The sequence below is a fragment of the Periophthalmus magnuspinnatus genome, chromosome 24 (genome assembly GCF_009829125.3).
Source record: "Periophthalmus magnuspinnatus isolate fPerMag1 chromosome 24, fPerMag1.2.pri, whole genome shotgun sequence".
Lineage (NCBI taxonomy): Eukaryota > Metazoa > Chordata > Actinopteri > Gobiiformes > Gobiidae > Periophthalmus > Periophthalmus magnuspinnatus.
The window spans coordinates 3,512,659-3,531,636 of NC_047149.1; the positions used below are offsets into that span (position 1 = coordinate 3,512,659).

Here is an 18,978-nt window from a genome sequence, read left to right on the forward strand (position 1 = left end):
TGGCTCCCTACTTTTGTGGCGTCGTGTCTCGATGTCGTTATACGTGATACGTCAACCGCGGAGACAAGAGCAGATAATAAACTTGCCTACTACATCAAATAGATTTCTGTGGCGATTTCCAGCAGGATTTTCATGTATACATCTATGGACGAGCTTATTATGTGTGTCATTAGTGGACGGGCCACAAGTTGCTCCTGACCCCCTGTGCGGCACAGCCGTCTGAAAATCAGGGCTCTTTAAGCACGACAGTGAGCTGTGTCTGTATCTGTGTCTGTGAGACCGTGAGCGGTGTTTTGTTTTGAACATGTTCCGCGAGTGTGACGCTTATTTTGAGCAACGAAAAAATAAGAAAATATAATTTTATTTTAAGATCATAATAATCTTCCAATTTAAACTACAACAAAAAAGAACTAACACAAATAAAATACACTTCAGCCACGCAGAGCTGCGAGTATAAGGCTGAAAGAGGCGCATACGGCTCCGGAGCCGCGAGGTTGCAGACTCCTGAAATAGAGCCCACTGCACGTAAGCTCGACATCAGTGAATCCAACTTGGTCAATGTAAAAGACGACAAAAGTTTCAGAGGAAATAAAAGCAGATTTTCCGTTTTGGTGCAGTTTTATTTTCTTAACCTGCAGATGTGTTCATCCCGTGTTGTTGTCGTGTTGGTTCCAATTTTCAGGCACAGTTTAAAAAAAAGCGTGTCAGTGCACCGTCTTTCTGTGTAAATATCTCATGTTACAATATGAAAAACCTGCGGCTGTTTATTCAGGTGCGGCTTATATATGTACAAAATTGATTTTCTCTTCAAATTTAGCTGGTGCGGCTTTTAATCAGGTGCGCTCTGTAGTCCGAAATTTACGGTATATTAATCTTGCTTTGGATAATGGATTTGATTTGTAAGTATTGAAAGCGATTATTGTTGTTGATTTCGAACTGTTGTCTAAATGTTATGAATTTATTGTTGTGGAATAAGTGGTGAACGGTGAGTGATCCCCCTCTGCTGCGCCCCCAAACCCTCCATCACCCAGGTACTGCTCTAGTCCTGCTCTAGTTCTGCTCTAGTCCTGCTCTAGTTCCTGCTCTAGTCCTCGTCTAGTCCTCGTCTAGAGCCCTCGTCTAGTCCTCATAAGTCCTCGTCTAGTATTGTTTCTGTCCTGCTCTAGTCCTGCACTAGTCCTGCACTAGTCCTCCACTAGTCCTGCACTAGTCCTGCACTAGTCCTTGTTTAGACCTTTTTCTATCCTAGTTTAATCCTGGTTTAGTTGTGCTCTAGTCCTGCTCTAGTCCTGCTCTAGTCCTGCTCTAGTCCTGCACTAGTCCTGCACTAGTCCTGCACTAGTCCTGCACTAGTCCTGCACTAGTCCTGGTTTAGACCTTTTTCTATCCTAGTTTAATCCTGGTTTAGTTGTGGAGGAGAGCCAGAGAGGAGCAGAGCCAGAGAGGAGCAGAGCCAGAGAGGAGCAGAGCCAGAGAGGAGCAGAGGACTAAGTCTTAAAATGGCATAATTCTTAGCCCTTAAATTTGAACTTAAGAAAAGACGCCAGTCAGACCCCTCATGTGTTTGTATGTAGAGTGTTTGTATAGAGCGTGTTTGTATAAAGTATGTTTGTATAAACTGCATTTATATAGAGCACGTTTGTATAGAGCACGTTTGCATAAAGTGTGTTTGTATAAAGTGTGTCTGTATAGAGCGTGTCTGTATAGAGCGTGTCTGTATAGAGCGTGTCTGTATAGAGCGTGTTTGTATAGAGCGTGTTTGTATAAAGCGTGTTTGTATAGAGCGTGTTTGTATAGAGCGTGTTTGTATAGAGCGTGTTTGTATAGAGCGTGTTTGTATAGAGCGTGTTTGTATAAAGCGTGTTTGTATAAAGCGTGTTTGTATAGAGCGTGTTTGTATAGAGCGTGTTTGTATAAAGCGTGTTTGTATAGAGCGTGTTTGTATAGAGCGTGTTTGTATAGAGCGTGTTTGTATAGAGCGTGTTTGTATAGAGCGTGTTTGTATAGAGCGTGTTTGTATAAAGCGTGTTTGTATAAAGCGTGTTTGTATAGAGCGTGTTTGTATAGAGCGTGTTTGTATAAAGTGTGTTTGTATAGAGCGTGTTTATATAGAAGCATTTGAGTGCAACTACAATATATAAAAGTATAAAAACATGGCTCTGAGGCCCCTCTGTGCCATGGGCCCCGGGGAAACAGTCCCCTTTACCTTCACCTCATCCTGCAAGGGTCAGACCTTGACAGACCTCTTGTCCCTTGCAGGTGCTGCTCCTGCACCTGGCCCTGACAAATCTAGTTCAGTCCCGGTTTAGTCCTTCCTTAGTCCTGTTTTACTCCTGCTCTTGTCCTGGTTTAGTCTTGGTTTGACCTGGTTCAGTCCTGGTTCAATCCTGCGTGAGTCCTGCTTTACTCATACTTCAGTCCTAGTTAGACCTAGTTTAGTCCTGCTCTGAGCTTGCTCTAATCGTGGTTTAAACCAGGTTTAGTCCTGGTTTAGTCTTGTTTTAGTCCTAGTCTAGTCCTGGTTTACTCCTGGTTCCATCTTGGTTCAGTCCTGCTCTAGTCCTGGTGTAGTCCTGGTTTAGATCTGGTTTAGGTTTAGTCCTACTCTAGTCCTGGATTAGATCTGGTTTAGGTTTAGTCCTACTCTGGTCCTCACAGCCCTTTTGTCTCTTGCAGGTGCTGCTCCTGCACCTGGCCCTGGCTGATCTGGTTATAGTCCTGGTCTTGCCGGGTTTGGTGGTGATGGATTTGGGGGCATGGTCAGATGGGGGGGCAGGGTGTAAGGTGCTGAGGGGTGGGTACAGCGTGAGCCTTTACAGCGCCGCCCTGCTGCTAGCGGCGGTGAGTGCAGACCGTTACGCAGCAGTCGTGCACGCTCGCAGACGGCTCCGTGTACGCTCGCAGATGCCTCGCCTTCTCCTCTGCGCCTTCGTGTGGTTTTTTGCAATACTGCTCAGTCTGCCCAACTTCATCTTCTACGAGCGCTACCTGCCCCAGCACCACATGTGGATGGGGCATCAGGACCTGGAGTCAGGGGGTGGGTTTAACCTCACTATGGTTCTGACTCTGGACATAAACCAGGATGAGGACACTGACTATAACATGACCGGGGATCAGGTGAGAGATACTGCTAATTTGAACCAAACTATCCCCTCTGACTCCTCCCCATCTCTGTCTGACTCCTCCTCCTCTGACCCTTGTCCCTCTAACTCCTCCCCCTCTGACTCCTCCCCTCCCACCTGTCACTTTTATCACTCCTCCCTCAATTTTGAGACATGAGAATTGATTTAACAAACAGAAAGTTAGAAAATCAACAATGAAACAGAAACAGACAAACAAATGAATCAACAGAAAACAAGCAAATGGAGAAGTGTCCCAGAGCACCCCCTGACCCTCCTTCTCAGCAAAGAAAAACTAAAAAAACTCAGTGGGAAAAAGAGAAACTTTGAGTAGACCCACAGTGAAGGAGCGATCCACTCCCATTGACTAAACCAGGACTAAACCAGGATAAAACCAGGACTAAACTAAGACTAAACTAGGACTAAACTAGGACTAAACTAGAACTTAACCAGGACTAAACCAGGACTAAACCAGAACCAAAACAAGGAACCAAAATCAGGACTAAACCAGGACTAAATGAGCAGGTTGCAGATGTGTCCAGGACTATTGTCCATCCATTTGCAGATAGAGTTCAATTTGTAGAACCAGAGCCACTCACCTAAGGGTCAGAGGGAGGCTTCTCCACGGTGGGTGGGGGTCATCCAGCCAGGTGAGGGAAGAGGAGGGTCCGGCTCCGCCGAACAGGACCAGGGCATAGAAGGGCATCTATGGTCCAGCCATCAGTGGGCGGTCAGTGGGAGGGCATCTGAAACAGTTGCACTCCCCAAATGGGAGCTCAGAGTTACATGAACAATCTGGTACCTCTCAGTAAGTAGAAGTAAAATTTAAAACAGCCGAGGGCTGCCCCTCTGACATCTATGTCACAGTCTAACCTCTGCAGCAGAATATTGTGGTTGATGGTGTCAAACGCTGCACTGAGGTCCAACAGAACCAGGACTGAGACCAGTCCACTGTCAGCAGCTAATAACAAATCATTTGTGACTTCAAATAGTGCAGTTTCTGTGTATGGTGAGCTCTGAATCAGGAGTGAAACATTTCAAATCAGCTACATCATTAGACTGTAAGTGGCGAAAAAGCTGCTTAACTACAACTTTTTCAAGAGTTTTTGAAACAAAGGGAAGATTAGAGATGGGTCTATAGTTGGCTAAAAGATCAGGTTCAAGATTATTTTTTTCAGAAGCAATTTAATCACTGTATATATGATGGACTGGGGACATAGCCATTTTCTAATGAGGTATTTATTATATTAAGGATAGGATCTATAATTAGATAGAGGATTCCTTTGAGGATTCTTGCTCTGGAGTCTAACATACTTCTGACTCCTCCCCCTCTCACTGGTATCGCTGCTTCCTCTCCTCTGACTCCTCAGCTCCCCTCCTCCTATGGCACCACCCCCTGGTGTGTGCTTTGAAGCTCACTTTAAAGAGGGGGTATACAGCAAAATCAATGTTTTTTATATTTCGTGTTCTACCGTTGTTCCCTCATCAAAAACATGAAGAGGTTTTAGATGTCATCCATGCATGTTTGAGCAATCTAGCGATCGCTCCCGTTCAAACCCTTTTTAGGGTTAGCAGTATGAGGCTGTACAAGGCTCCTCCCACAATCCTATATCACCCGTGCTCCCACACAATAATTCTACATAAACATACAAAAACATGATGCATATCAACGTTGTTCTGGGCGAATGTAGTACCTTCAAAACAATAAAAGGAAACATGGTGATCTGAATATGTTGTGTTACAGTTAATTACAATTAATTAAGTAAAATACCCCTTCCTTAAAAACAGTATTATATTAATTATGCCTGTGTCTCTCCTCAGCCCACTCCTTCCTCCCTCCGTGACTCCTCCTCTTATGATCCCGCCCCTCTGGTGTGCGCCCTGCGCTTTCCTAACAGCGAAATGGCACGCTTGGTAAAAATTATGTTGCCGGTGATGCAGATAGCGGTGGGGTTTGTGATTCCGCTCCTCGTTATGTGCTTTTGTTATGGCTCCATTGTGGTGACGCTTCTGAGGGGGCGGCACCTGAGTGGCAAGGGGCGGGGCTTCAGGAGAGAGCGCGCCGTCCGCCTGGTTCTGTTGGTGGCGCTGGTGTTCGTCTTATGCCACGCCCCCTTTAACGTCGTGCTGCTGTGGCACACACTGCTGCAGTTCCAAACCAGAGACTGTGAGGTGAGAGGGTGCACTGACTAACTGTGACACCATTAGACTGTGTGTGTGCTGTATCAGCAGCAGGGTACCGTAAATTTCGGACTATAAGCTTCTACATTTCTCCCACGCTTTGAATCCTGCGGCTTATACAACGGTGCGGCTAATTTATAGATTATTACTGGCTAACGGCCACCGGGGGGCACTCTGCAGCAGTAAATGCAACAGTGAGACAGACATGGGGAAAGATTTTGCGCTGAAGAATAAAACAGTTTTGATTGTGAGCTGCCATCTTGCGCATCATGCACACACACACACACACACACACACACTCACACACTCATCATGGAAAACACATGAAGAACTTAGTAAATGTAAAAAGACAAAAAAGCGACAAGAGCTTTCAGATGAAATAAAAGCAGATGGCCCGTGTTGGTGCTGTTTTATTTTCTAAACATGCAGATATGTTCATCCCGTGTTGATGTTGTGTTTGTGCCGTTTTTTCAGGCATAGTTTGAAAAAAACAAAACAAAACAAAAAAACGTGTCTTAAATTAAAACTCTAAAAATCCGCCCTGTACCGTATTTCTGTGTAAATATCTCATGTTACAACATATTTGCAACATGAGGCTTATATTCGAGTGTGGCTTATATATGTACAAAATGTATTATCTTCTAAAATTTAGCTGGTGCGGCTTATATTCAGGTGCGCTCTATGGTCCGAAATTTACGTTAATAAGAATAAAAGTATTTTGGGGAGACTATTTGAGTAACTGTCTGATTTATAATTTGAAGTGAATGTTTTGGAGCTCAACAGTGAGCGCCCCCCTCTGGTTAAAGTAAATTCTCATTCATTTTTCTCATAGACTTGACGAAAAAAAAAAGAAAAAAAAAAGAATATTAAAAGCTCTGGGCTGAACAGTGACATGGAACTAAAGACACAAGACCTGCACTTTTATTACAACCTTTGTAAACTGCAGAGTTATTCAAAGATTTCAGAATTTTGTGTTTTAAATGAGCTTTTTGGACTTAAAACAACTGGTTAGCACGTAGCTGCTTAGCCTCCGCGATGCCTTTGAACTCGCAATATCTGAATGTTTGAAAAGTCTATGGGAAAAATAAATGGAAATGTACTTTCAGAACCGTACTGGGTGGGAGTTGGAAGTGGGCGGGGCTGTGGAGCTCCATTTGACAAAACAAGAAATAAGTCACAAAATCTTGAATTTTCTAACTGACCCAAAATTGAGCCAAATTAAATCTTTTCTGCAGAAACACACATTTTCAGATCATATTGCCTCTCTCCCTTCTGACCTCTCACCTCCAGTTTGTGGACCGCCTGGAGATGGCCCTGGCGCTCACCCAGACCATGGCTCTTCTTCACTGTGTGCTGAACCCACTGCTGTACGGCTTTAACAGCGCCCCATTCAGGACACGCTTCTACAGTGTCCTGCACAAACTCCGCCCACAGAGACGTCTGTCCTCCACCAGCCATTCTGAGCGCAGCACGCACTACACGCTCTGACCAGTCACACAGCACCAGCAGGTTTGACATTCGGACACAGTCGTAGTTTATGTTTGGGGGAGTTTCGCATTTATTGGATACCAAATTATGATGTCATACTCCAGGACCAGGAAACAGTATGTGATTAAAAAGGGATGAGACCATCATCTCCAGTTTGAGTCATGTGCCGAATCTGCATCAGTCATACTACTCTTTAGCTTGCCTTTTATTTTAATAATAATAATAATAATAATAATAATAATAATAATAATAATAATAATACATTTTATTTGTATTGCACTTTACATTTCAAAGAAATCTCAGAGTGCTACAGACACAGAAAAAAAACAAAAAAAACAAACATACAAAAACACTACAAATCAGAAAAGGCAATAAGTATAAAAAGACATTACAATTTACATTCGCAAACAATAAATAGTTAATAGTAGTAGTACTATTAAAAGTCATAAAACTTAATAAGACTTTTAAAAAAAGAATGTCTTAAGGCCTTTTTTAAAGGCCTCGACACTTTGTGGAGCCCTCAGAGACTCTGGAAGGGCATTCCACAATCGAGGGGCAGCAGCCTGAAAGGCCCTGTCTCCCATAGTGGAGAGTCTGAGTTCATGAGTTGACTCCAGAAACAGTTGTATGTTGCGTCAGTTAAACCTTAGTTGTTTTTCATTTAAGTGAAATAGAGTTTGTAAATAAAGTTTGATGAGTTTTATTTTGATAAAGACACTGTTCAGATCCCGTCTGGCTGTAATCACAAACACATGAAATATTAACCTCAGATCAGAGCCTCCATGTTTGTCTGCTGTCATCTGTTTGCTCTATGGGTTCGTTCACTCTTAGTCCTGATGTAGACTTGGTTTGGTCCTGCTTTATTCCGGGTTTAGTTCTGGTTTAGTTCTGGTTTAGTTCTGGTTTAGTTCTGGTTTAGTCTTGGTTTAGTCTTGGTTAAGTCCTGGTTTAGTCCTGGTTTAGAGTCAGAACAGCTGGCCTCTATGTTTGTCTGCTCTTTTAACAGTTAAATGTGCTGTTCACACCAATGCTGGACTCACATTTACCTTCAAATAAACACATTTAAACAAACAGATAGCAGATTATATAGAGTTTGTGTGTGTGTTGTAGACAAGTGTTTGTGCAGAAGGATCTGAGCATGTGCAGATCCAAGTCTGACGCAAATTCGGCTCTGACTGAAACTGGGGAATGAAAATGACCCAAATGAACCAGCACCAACTCAAACTAGAGCAGCTCCTACAGGGTCAAAGCTCCTACAGGGTCAAATAAAATTTAAACCTCACAAATATATAATACACTGATGAGACACTGAAACGCCTTAAAATGTGTTTGTGTTGTGTCTTTAAATAGAGAATCTCCATCACCTCCGCCCCCTACACCCTCTGACATCATCACGTCACTTCCTGCTCCCTCTGATATGATGACGTCACTTCCTGCTTCCTGTGAGACCATGGAGGAGGACTTCAGGAGGACTCCTTGTGATCTTTTTGTTTATGTTTCTCAATAAAACCTCTAAAATATTGAGTTCTGTTTAATCTAACATTTAAAGGATACATGCTTTTGGCCCCTCCCTGAACCACCACCTTAATGTGGTGGAGGAGTTTGAGCACCTGAATGATCCGTGGAGTTATGTCGTCAGGGACTTTGTGCCCGATAGGGTCTGGTCTTGGGAGACGGATCAGACCAAGAGTGTTTCAGAAGCCCCCCATGACGATCATCAAAACAAGGCCAGTTAGGTCGCCCGGATTGGCATTACTGGGCCCCACCCTGAAACCAGGCCTGGGGTGGGTGCTCAGCAACGAGTGCCTGGTGGCTGGGCCTTTCCCCACCCAGGTGGGCCCAGCCCAAAGGAAAGACGTGGGGCCATCCTCCCGTGGACACACCACCTGCGGGAGGATCCGTGAGGGGCGGGTGTGAAGAGATCAGGGCAGCAGTCGAAGGTGGGAGCCTCAACGTCCCGATCTCCGGACATGGCTTTGGGGACATGGAATGTCACCTCGCTGGAGGGGAAGGAGCCTGAACTTGTGCGGGAGGTTGAGCGTTACCTGCTAGATATAGTCAGCCTCACCTCCATGTACAGCTTGGGTTCTGGAACCCAACTCCTTGAGAGGGGCTGGACATTTACAAAGAACTCTTTAAAATCTCAAACCAAAGTGACTTTTACAAACTTAAAATGTGATTTCAGATTTAAATAATTTTAGTGAAAAACAAACACTGTAAAAAGTCCCTAACATGTTTGGGCTGTAGTACTTTACCTTAGTTAGAGCTGTCACTGCTGTGTCTGTTCTGCTGTTGTCTATGCGCGCTCAGTTTGAGAGATTTATCAGAGTGACCACTGCACCGTGTGATGTGTCTGGAGTCTCATGTGCAAGCCAAGGTAAACTCCCCTTGTGTCTGCCTCTCTTATTTGTGATCCTCTCTACCTGCTGTTTTGGTCTTGTCCCAGAGTCCTAGGTTCAAACCTTTTCTGTCTCAGATCTGGTTTGGCTCACACAGATCTGTAACTTCTTCTTTAAGCGGCTCCTCTGTCCTCCACTCGTCACCTGTATTAATGTCATCTGTTTGAACTCGTTATCAGTAGAAAAGACACCTGTCCACAACCTCAAACAGTCAGACTCCAAACTCCACTATGGCCAAGATCAAAGAGCTGTCAAAGGACATCAGAAACAAAATTGTAGACCTGCACCAGGCTGGGAAGACTGAATCTGTAAGAGGTAAGCAACTTGTGTGAAGAAATCAACTGTGGGAGCAATTATTAGAAAATGGAAGACATACAAGACCACTGATAATCTCCCTCGATCTGGGGCTCCACGAAAGATCTCACCTCAGCCTCAAAACATCACTACTCTATAGGAGATCTGCAGGAGGAATGGGCCAAACTACCAGCAACACTGTGTGAAAACCTTGTGGAGACTTACAGAAAACGTTTGACCTCTGTCGTTGCCAACAAAGGGTTTATAACAGTATTGAGATGAACTTTTGTTATTGACCAAATACTTATTTTCCACCATAATTTCAAAATGAATGCTGTAAAAAAAATAAATAAATAAATGTGATTTTCTGGATTATTTTTTTTTCTCATTTTGTCTCTCATAGTTGAAGTGCACCTATGAAGAAAATTACAGGTCTCTCTCACCTTTTTGCACAATCGGTCACTGAATAAATACTTTTTTGCCCCACTATATCTCTTGGATGGCTTTTCACTTGTTGTCTGGTTGGACTTGTCTTTGGGCTATACCAGGAGTGGTCTGAGTTTGGTGTGGTTTTATTATTGTGTTGACGTTGTGCTTTAATAGAGCTCTTTCTGTCTGTTCTGTGACCCCTGTATGATCAGAGACACAACAGTGACACCTCTGACCAAGGTGGGGTACTACAGCCCAAACATGTCAGGGACATAAGAAAGTGACCTTTTTACAGTGTTTATCTCAGACAAAAACACAGAAGAATCATGTGTCCCTCACACCCAGAGCAGGTCTATTCAGTAACATTTAAAGGCCCATATTACACTGTTTTCTGATCGCTGTTATAATGATGTTTCCTCATCACAAAGTTCTTCTCTCAAAGAAGAAAACACTGTTCCAACTTGTGATATCATGTGGGAAAACAGGAAGTGCTCCACTGTGTTTTTAAACTCCATACACATTCATTAGAATCATTTGGATAATTTCAGCCCTGGAATTGCCAATCTCTACTGAACTAAAGTTAAAAGGAGCTGTTAACTTTGAAATAAACACTTCATGACATCACAAGGTGGAACAGAGCATTGGAGATGTAGACAGACTAATAATAAAGGGTAATTCAAACGTGTGTGAATGAAACAAAACATAACTCCAGTACATTCTTGAGGAGGGAACAACATCATGACATGGCTTAAAGCTCACAGAGTCCATTCTGTGAAATACAGGAGCTTTAAACATAAGTTCAGCAAATGAACCGAAGCATTGGTTTGGTTACAGGAGCAGCACAAGTACAATTACTGTAGTACAGGGAAAGTACTACAGGGACGGTACTGTGCCTACTTCCTCAAACACAGACAGATGGTGTGTGTGCCGCTCTGTCTACTCCTGTCGCTCCTCTGTCTGCTCTTGTCGTAGATTGTCTCTTGTTGTAGATTGTCTCTTGCTGTAGTTTGTCTATTGTCTCCCAGACGCCCTATCCCACTGCTGCTCCATGGCTGCCCTGAAAGACGGTGACATCATCATGGGCAGGGCTGGGGTGAAAGGTCGCAGAGGGATGTTCCCACCTTTTCCAGGAACGTCAACGCACTGAAAATACTTCTGACCTAAAACAAAAGGTCAAAGCTAAGCATTTGAAAAATGTGCCCATTTATCAAATGCCGAGCTATACGCAAATGTAGTGATGGGCAGATGAAGCTTCATGAAGCATTTCATCCAATTGGTTCACTCCAACGCAAAGCTTCTTGAAGCTTCATTTGCTCTAGCAGGAAATCTACTGGACGCAAAAATATCAGTTGGCATGAGTTTGAAGTGTGTGGCATTTTGCAGAAAGCCTGTGAATAAAACTGTCAGCAAAATAAAGAAGTATACAAAACAGGTATATGGTAATGATGACAGTATACTGTGTATATATACACTGGCAGTATGGAAAATGGTTATTTGGAAATGATCAGTTACAGTGAAGTGAGGATGGTTGAGGTATGGACAATGATTGTGCTTTTGTAACGTTGAAGTGTGGCCAGTGATTACGGTTTAGAGGACACATCATTGTTTTTTTGTTTTTTTGTCTAAAACCAAGTTTTTCCACTGTGGCAGGTCTTAGGCTATTTCTTTTGTTTGACAAAATTTATCCTGCTTTGGAAAACACGCGTTCACAGGGCACAAATGAGGCAGGCATACACAAGAATGCCGCTGCTAGCTTATATAAATAGGGATAGACATATTTTTTGTTTCTCCCAGTATTGACTCTCCAAAATCTCTCCAAATGATCTCTACCTCTCTCCAAACTATCTCTAACTCTATCCAAACTGTGTCCAAACTCTCGCTGGCCGCAACCTCTCCGTCAAACACCCACATTTTGAATGGAGCCTGAGGGGTTTATATCGCTGTCAAAACTTGCGGCAAAATCCAAACCACTTTCTGAATCACTCACGTGGTACAACCAGGTAGCGAGGCTTCGGACTTCAACATTTTCAGCTCTTCCCCTAAATGAAGCAAGCCTCGATATGTGCATCGCATACGGACCGTCACATCACTGCGCAATTGCATCCAACTCAAAGGTTTGGTGTATAGAATCTTCTGAAAGTACACCAAAAAGCAGTCTTGTGTACGCCCATAAGAAAGGTAGTCAATTGCTATAGGTGCACTGTAAAGTCTTGTGGCTCGTTGGTCTAGGGGTGTGATTCTTGCTTAGGATGCGAGAGGTCCCGGGTTCAAATCCCGGATGAGCCTGGCTTCCAGTTCTGTTTATCTCTTAACAGCTGCACCAGTTTGCCATTTCCATCAACGAATACAACGTCTGGAATCCAGCTTTCCAGTGTGTGTGGATTTCAATTCCAATCCCACACTGTTCTACCCAAAAAGGTGACAGTTTAATTCCCAATCAATGAGAGTTCACAACTGATATCAGTCAGTAAAATGTTGTTCATTTTACAGGTGACCTTTCAAGCATCTTGACCTGTGGTCTAGGGCAGTGTATTTCAACCTTTTTTGAGCCAAGGCACATTTTTTTCATTGAAAAAATCAAAAGGCACACCATAAGCAGAAAATGTAAAAAAAAAAAAAGAAACTCTGCATCCTATATTTACAATATAAAGTAATTCTCATCAGATTATTTTGAACAGGAATCAAATAAACACACAAAAAAGCATTTTATAATGAAATAAAATATTTCTACTCACTCAGTGTGAAACCTGATATTTTTTAGATCAGTTAGGTGTAATTGGATAATTTCCTACGGCACACCAGACAATATCTCACGGCACACTAGTGTGCCACGGCACAGTGGTTTGAAAACACTGGTCTAGGGGTTCTTGCTTCGCATGCTGGCTTCAAATCCCAGACGGCAATCGTTGTTTGTCTTTTAAAAGCTGCATCACTTTGCAGTTTCCTCAACTATTTTCAGCCTGCCACAATTTGCAAACAAATGTGGCTCGTTGGTCTAGGTCTATGATTCTCAATTTCAATCCCAGACTGTCCAACTCAAAGAACATACAAAGAACAGACGCGATTATTGCTAGTTGAAAACTTTACCCAATACCCCGCCTTGACGACTTGAAAAATAGTCGGCTATGGCAATTTTTGACAGTCTCTGAGGAGACTGGTATTTAAGTATGAAACTAAATGTGACGCACACAAAATGAGCAGTCATATTTTATGTTATTAATTATTGGATTATTTACAAAGAGGACTTACTTGAGGCTCCTGTTGCTTTAAAATATACTAAATCCTTCAACTCAACTCAGACTCAAGTTCTTGAGTCTGCAAGAGACTCAAGAACAAACATTAGTGCAGATTACATAGTTTACATAGTTTGAAATGAATATAATGATTATAGTAAGAGTGAACATTACAGTACCTACAGTACCTTTAAAATGAACAGTGAGATAACATAATATAACTTGAATATATATTTTGAATCATCATTCCCTCCTGTTTGCTCCTTCAGGGTTCTCGTCATCACTGCCCTCCAATAGGTACACCGGCACCCCTTTGTCCTCAGGTGCGGGTGAGATGGCAGCGGTTATTAACCTATTGATCAGGGAACGAAGACAAGGAATACAACAGCATCCACACAAGGTTAAAATAGCTACAAACACAGCAATTGATACTAGAACAGATGAGACCAGTGCTCTGTAGCGCCCAAACCCCCTTAGCCAGTCATCCCAGAAGCATATATATGATGAATCCATCATATATATATATATATATATATATATATATATATATATATATATATATATATATATATATATATATATATATATATATATATATGATGGATTCATCATATATATGCTTCTGGGATGACTGGCTAAGGGGGTTTGGGCGCTACAGAGCACTGGTCTCATCTGTTCTAGTATCAATTGCTGTGTTTGTAGCTATTTTAACCTTGTGTGGATGCTGTTGTATTCCTTGTCTTCGTTCCCTGATCAATAGGTTAATAACCGCTGCCATCTCACCCGCACCTGAGGACAAAGGGGTGCCGGTGTACCTATTGGAGGGCAGTGATGACGAGAACCCTGAAGGAGCAAACAGGAGGGAATGATGGATTCAAAATATATATTCAAGTTATATTATGTTATCTCACTGTTCATTTTAAAGGTACTGTAGGTACTGTAATGTTCACTCTTACTATAATCATTATATTCATTTCAACTATGTAAACTATGTAATCTGCACTAATGTTTGTTCTTGAGTCTTGCAGACTCAAGAACTTGAGTCTGAGTTGAGTTGAAGGATTTAGTATATTTTAAAGCAACAGGAGCCTCAAGTAAGTCTCTTTGTAAATAATCCAATAATTAATAACATAAAATATGACTGCTCATTTTGTGTGCGTCACATTTAGTTTCATACTTAAATACCAGTCTCCTCAGAGACTGTCAAAAATTGCCATAGCCGACTATTTTTCAAGTCGTCAAGGCGGGGTATTGGGTAAAGTTTTCAACTAGCAATAATCGCGTCTGTTCTTTGTATGTTCTTTGAGTTGGACAGTCTGGGATTGAAATTGAGAATCATAGACCTAGACCAACGAGCCACATTTGTTTGCAAAATTGTGGCAGGCTGAAAATAGTTGAGGAAAACTGCAAAGTGATGCAGCTTTTAAAAGACAAACAACGATTGCCGTCTGGGATTTGAAGCCAGGCATGCGAAGCAAGAACCCCTAGACCAGTGTTTTTCAACCACTGTGCCGTGGCACACTAGTGTGCCGTGAGATATTGTCTGGTGTGCCGTAGGAAATTATCCAATTACACCTAACTGATCTAAAAAATATCAGGTTTCACACTGAGTGAGTAGAAATATTTTATTTCATTATAAAATGCTTTTTTGTGTGTTTATTTGATTCCTGTTCAAAATAATCTGATGAGAATTACTTTATATTGTAAATATAGGATGCAGAGTTTCTTTTTTTTTTTTTACATTTTCTGCTTATGGTGTGCCTTTTGATTTTTTCAATGAAAAAAATGTGCCTTGGCTCAAAAAAGGTTGAAATACACTGCCCTAGACCAACAGGTCAAGATGCTTGACAGGTCACCTGTAAAATGAACAACATTTTACTGACTGATATCAGTTGTGAACTCTCATTGATTGGGAATTAAACTGTCACCTTTTTGGGAAGAACAGTGTGGGATTGGAATTGAAATGCACACGCACTGGAAAGCTGGATTCTAGACATTGTATTCGTTGATGGAAATGGCAAACTGGTGCAGCTGTTAAGAGATAAACAGAACTGGAAGCCGGGCTCGTCGTGGATTTGAACCCGGGACCTCTCGCACCCTAAGCGAGAATCATACCCCTAGACCAACGAGCCACAAGACTTTACAGTGCACCTATAGCATGACCACCAATTGACTAACTTTCTTATGGGCGTACACAAGACTGCTTTTTGGTGTACTTTCAGAAGATTGTATACACCAAACCTTTGAGTTGGATGCAATTGCGCAGTGATGTGACGGTCCGTATGCGATGCACATATCGAGGCTTGCTTCATTTAGGGGAGGAGCTGAAAATGTTGACGTCCGAAGCCTCGCTACCTGGTTGTACCACGTGAGTGATTCAGAAAGTGGTTCGGATTTTGCCGCAAGTTTTGACAGCGATATAAACCCCTCAGGCTCCATTCAAAATGTGGGTGTTTGACGGAGAGGTTGCGGCCAGCGAGAGTTTGGACACAGTTTGGATAGAGTTAGAGATAGTTTGGAGAGAGGTAGAGATAATTTGGAGAGATTTTGGAGAGTCAATACTGGGAGAAACAAAAATATGTCTATCCCTATTTATATAAGCTAGCAGCGGCATTCTTGTGTATGCCTGCCTCATTTGTGCCCTGTGAACGCGTGTTTTCCAAAGCAGGATAAATTTTGTCAAACAAAAGAAATAGCCTAAGACCTGCCACAGTGGAAAAACTTGTTTTTAGACAAAAAAAAAACAAAAAAACAATGATGTGTCCTCTAAACCGTAATCACTGGCCACACTTCAACGTTACAAAAGCACAATCATTGTCCATACCTCAACCATCCTCACTTCACTGTAACTGATCATTTCCAAATAACCATTTTCCATACTGCCAGTGTATATATACACAGTATACTGTCATCATTACCATATACATGTTTTGTATACTTCTTTATTTTGCTGACAGTTTTATTCACAGGCTTTCTGCAAAATGCCACACACTTCAAACTCATGCCAACTGATATTTTTGCATCCAGTAGATTTCTTGCTAGAGCAAATGAAGCTTCAAGAAGCTTTGCGTTGGAGTGAACCAATTGGATGAAATGCTTCATGAAGCTTCATCTGCCCATCACTACATTTGCGTATAGCTCGGCATTTGATAAATGGGCACATTTTTCAAATGCTTAGCTTTGACCTTTTGTTTTAGGTCAGAAGTATTTTCAGTGTGTTGACGTTCCTGGAAAAGGTGGGAACATCCCTCTGCGACCTTTCACCCCAGCCCTGCCCATGATGATGTCACCGTCTTTCAGGGCAGCCATGGAGCAGCAGTGGGATAGGGCGTCCGGGAGACAATAGACAAACTACAGCAAGAGACAATCTACAACAAGAGACAATCTACGACAAGAGCAGACAGAGGAGCGACAGGAGTAGACAGAGCGGCACTCACACTATCTGTCTGTGTTTGAGGAAGTAGGCACAGTACCGTCCCTGTAGTACTTTCCCTGTACTACAGTAATTGTACTTGTGCTGCTCCTGTAACCAAACCATTGCTTCGGTTCATTTGCTGAACTTATGTTTAAAGCTCCTGTATTTCACAGAATGGACTCTGTGAGCTTTAAGCCATGTCATGATGTTGTTCCCTCCTCAAGAATGTACTGGAGTTATGTTTTGTTTCATTCACACACGTTTGAATTACCCTTTATTATTAGTCTGTCTACATCTCCAATGCTCTGTTCCACCTTGTGATGTCATGAAGTGTTTATTTCAAAGTTAACAGCTCCTTTTAACTTTAGTTCAGTAGAGATTGGCAATTCCAGGGCTGAAATTATCCAAATGATTCTAATGAATGTGTATGGAGTTTAAAAACACAGTGGAGCACTTCCTGTTTTCCCACATGATATCACAAGTTGGAACAGTGTTTTCTTCTTTGAGAGAAGATCTTTGTGATGAGGAAACATCATTATAACAGAGATCAGAAAACAGTGTAATATGGGCCTTTAAATGTTACTGAATAGACCTGCTCTGGGTGTGAGGGACACATGACTCTTCTGTGTTTTTGTCTGAGATAAACACTGTAAAAAGGTCACTTTCTTATGTCCCTGACATGTTTGGGCTGTAGTACCCCACCGTGGTCAGAGGTGTCACTGTTGCGTCTCTGATCATACAGGGGTCACAGAACAGACAGAAAGAGCTCTATTAAAGCACAACGTCAACACAATAATAAAACCACACCAAACTCAGACCACTCCTGGTATAGCCCAAAGACAAGTCCAACCAGACAACAAGTGAAAAGCCATCCAAGAGATATAGTGGGGCAAAAAAGTATTTATTCAGTGACCGATTGTGCAAAAAGGTGAGAGAGACCTGTAATTTTCTTCATAGGTGCACTTCAACTATGAGAGACAAAATGAGAAAAAAAAAAAATCCAGAAAATCACATTTATTTATTTATTTTTTTTACAGCATTCATTTTGAAATTATGGTGGAAAATAAGTATTTGGTCAATAACAAAAGTTCATCTCAATACTGTTATAAACCCTTTGTTGGCAACGACAGAGGTCAAACGTTTTCTGTAAGTCTCCACAAGGTTTTCACACAGTGTTGCTGGTAGTTTGGCCCATTCCTCCTGCAGATCTCCTATAGAGTAGTGATGTTTTGAGGCTGAGGTGAGATCTTTCGTGGAGCCCCAGATCGAGGGAGATTATCAGTGGTCTTGTATGTCTTCCATTTTCTAATAATTGCTCCCACAGTTGATTTCTTCACACAAGTTGCTTACCTCTTACAGATTCAGTCTTCCCAGCCTGGTGCAGGTCTACAATTTTGTTTCTGATGTCCTTTGACAGCTCTTTGATCTTGGCCATAGTGGAGTTTGGAGTCTGACTGTTTGAGGTTGTGGACAGGTGTCTTTTCTACTGATAACGAGTTCAAACAGATGACATTAATACAGGTGACGAGTGGAGGACAGAGGAGCCGCTTAAAGAAGAAGTTACAGATCTGTGTGAGCCAAACCAGATCTGAGACAGAAAAGGTTTGAACCTAGGACTCTGGGACAAGACCAAAACAGCAGGTAGAGAGGATCACAAATAAGAGAGGCAGACACAAGGGGAGTTTACCTTGGCTCGCACATGAGACTCCAGACACATCACACGGTGCAGTGGTCACTCTGATAAATCTCTCAAACTGAGCGCGCATAGACAACAGCAGAACAAACACAGCAGTGACAGCTCTAACTAAGGTAAAGTACTACAGCCCAAACATGTTAGGGACTTTTTACAGTGTTTGTTTTTCACTAAAATTATTTAAATCTGAAATCACATTTTAAGTTTGTAAAAGTCACTTTGGTTTGAGATTTTAAAGAGTTCTTTGTAAATGTCCAGCCCCTCTCAAGGAGTTGGGTTCCAGAACCCAAGCTGTACATGGAGGTGAGGCTGACTATATCTAGCAGGTAACGCTCAACCTCCCGCACAAGTTCAGGCTCCTTCCCCTCCAGCGAGGTGACATTCCATGTCCCCAAAGCCATGTCCGGAGATCGGGACGTTGAGGCCCCCACCTTCGACTGCTGCCCTGATCTCTTCACACCCGCCCCTCACGGATCCTCCCGCAGGTGGTGTGTCCACGGGAGGATGGCCCCACGTCTTTCCTTCGGGCTGGGCCCACCTGGGTGGGGAAAGGCCCAGCCACCAGGCACTCGTTGCCGAGCACCCACCCCAGGCATGGTTTCAGGGTGGGGCCCAGTAATGCCAATCCGGGCGACCTAACTGGCCTTGTTTTGATGATCGTCATGGGGGGCTTCTGAAACACTCTTGGTCTGATCCGTCTCCCAAGACCAGACCCTATCAGGGGCAC

At 42.6% G+C, this 18,978-nt stretch overlaps 1 protein-coding gene, 1 non-coding gene and 2 pseudogenes across 2 annotated transcripts; 3 read left to right on the forward strand and 1 right to left on the reverse strand.

The window, feature by feature from the left end:
- Positions 1-2,742: 2,742 nt before the first annotated feature.
- LOC117393196 (C-X-C chemokine receptor type 1-like) lies at positions 2,743-8,213 on the forward strand. Its single transcript, XM_033991388.2, has 4 exons — positions 2,743-3,117; positions 4,941-5,291; positions 6,591-6,809; positions 8,139-8,213. The coding sequence occupies exons 1-3, from the start codon at positions 2,743-2,745 to the stop codon at positions 6,786-6,788; spliced, it is 924 nt and encodes a 307-aa protein (XP_033847279.2). The 3' UTR covers positions 6,789-6,809; positions 8,139-8,213.
- A 3,911-nt stretch (positions 8,214-12,124) lies between these two features.
- On the forward strand, positions 12,125-12,196 carry trnap-agg (transfer RNA proline (anticodon AGG)). Its single transcript has one exon. It is a non-coding gene; the product is annotated as a tRNA-Pro (tRNA).
- A 779-nt stretch (positions 12,197-12,975) lies between these two features.
- Positions 12,976-13,064, forward strand: LOC117393292 (U4 spliceosomal RNA; annotated as a pseudogene).
- Positions 13,065-14,331: 1,267 nt separating this feature from the next.
- LOC117393293 (U4 spliceosomal RNA) lies at positions 14,332-14,420 on the reverse strand (annotated as a pseudogene).
- Positions 14,421-18,978: the final 4,558 nt, after the last annotated feature.

Bases quoted from the DNA above. Each gene is read 5' to 3' on its own strand.
- LOC117393196 (XM_033991388.2), top strand. From the start codon at position 2,743: ATGGATTTGGGGGCATGGTCAGATGGGGGGGCAGGGTGTAAGGTGCTG. The intron at 3,118-4,940 runs GTGAGAGATACT...GTCTCTCCTCAG, and splicing joins ATAACATGACCGGGGATCAG to CCCACTCCTTCCTCCCTCCG. The intron at 5,292-6,590 runs GTGAGAGGGTGC...TCTCACCTCCAG, and splicing joins TCCAAACCAGAGACTGTGAG to TTTGTGGACCGCCTGGAGAT.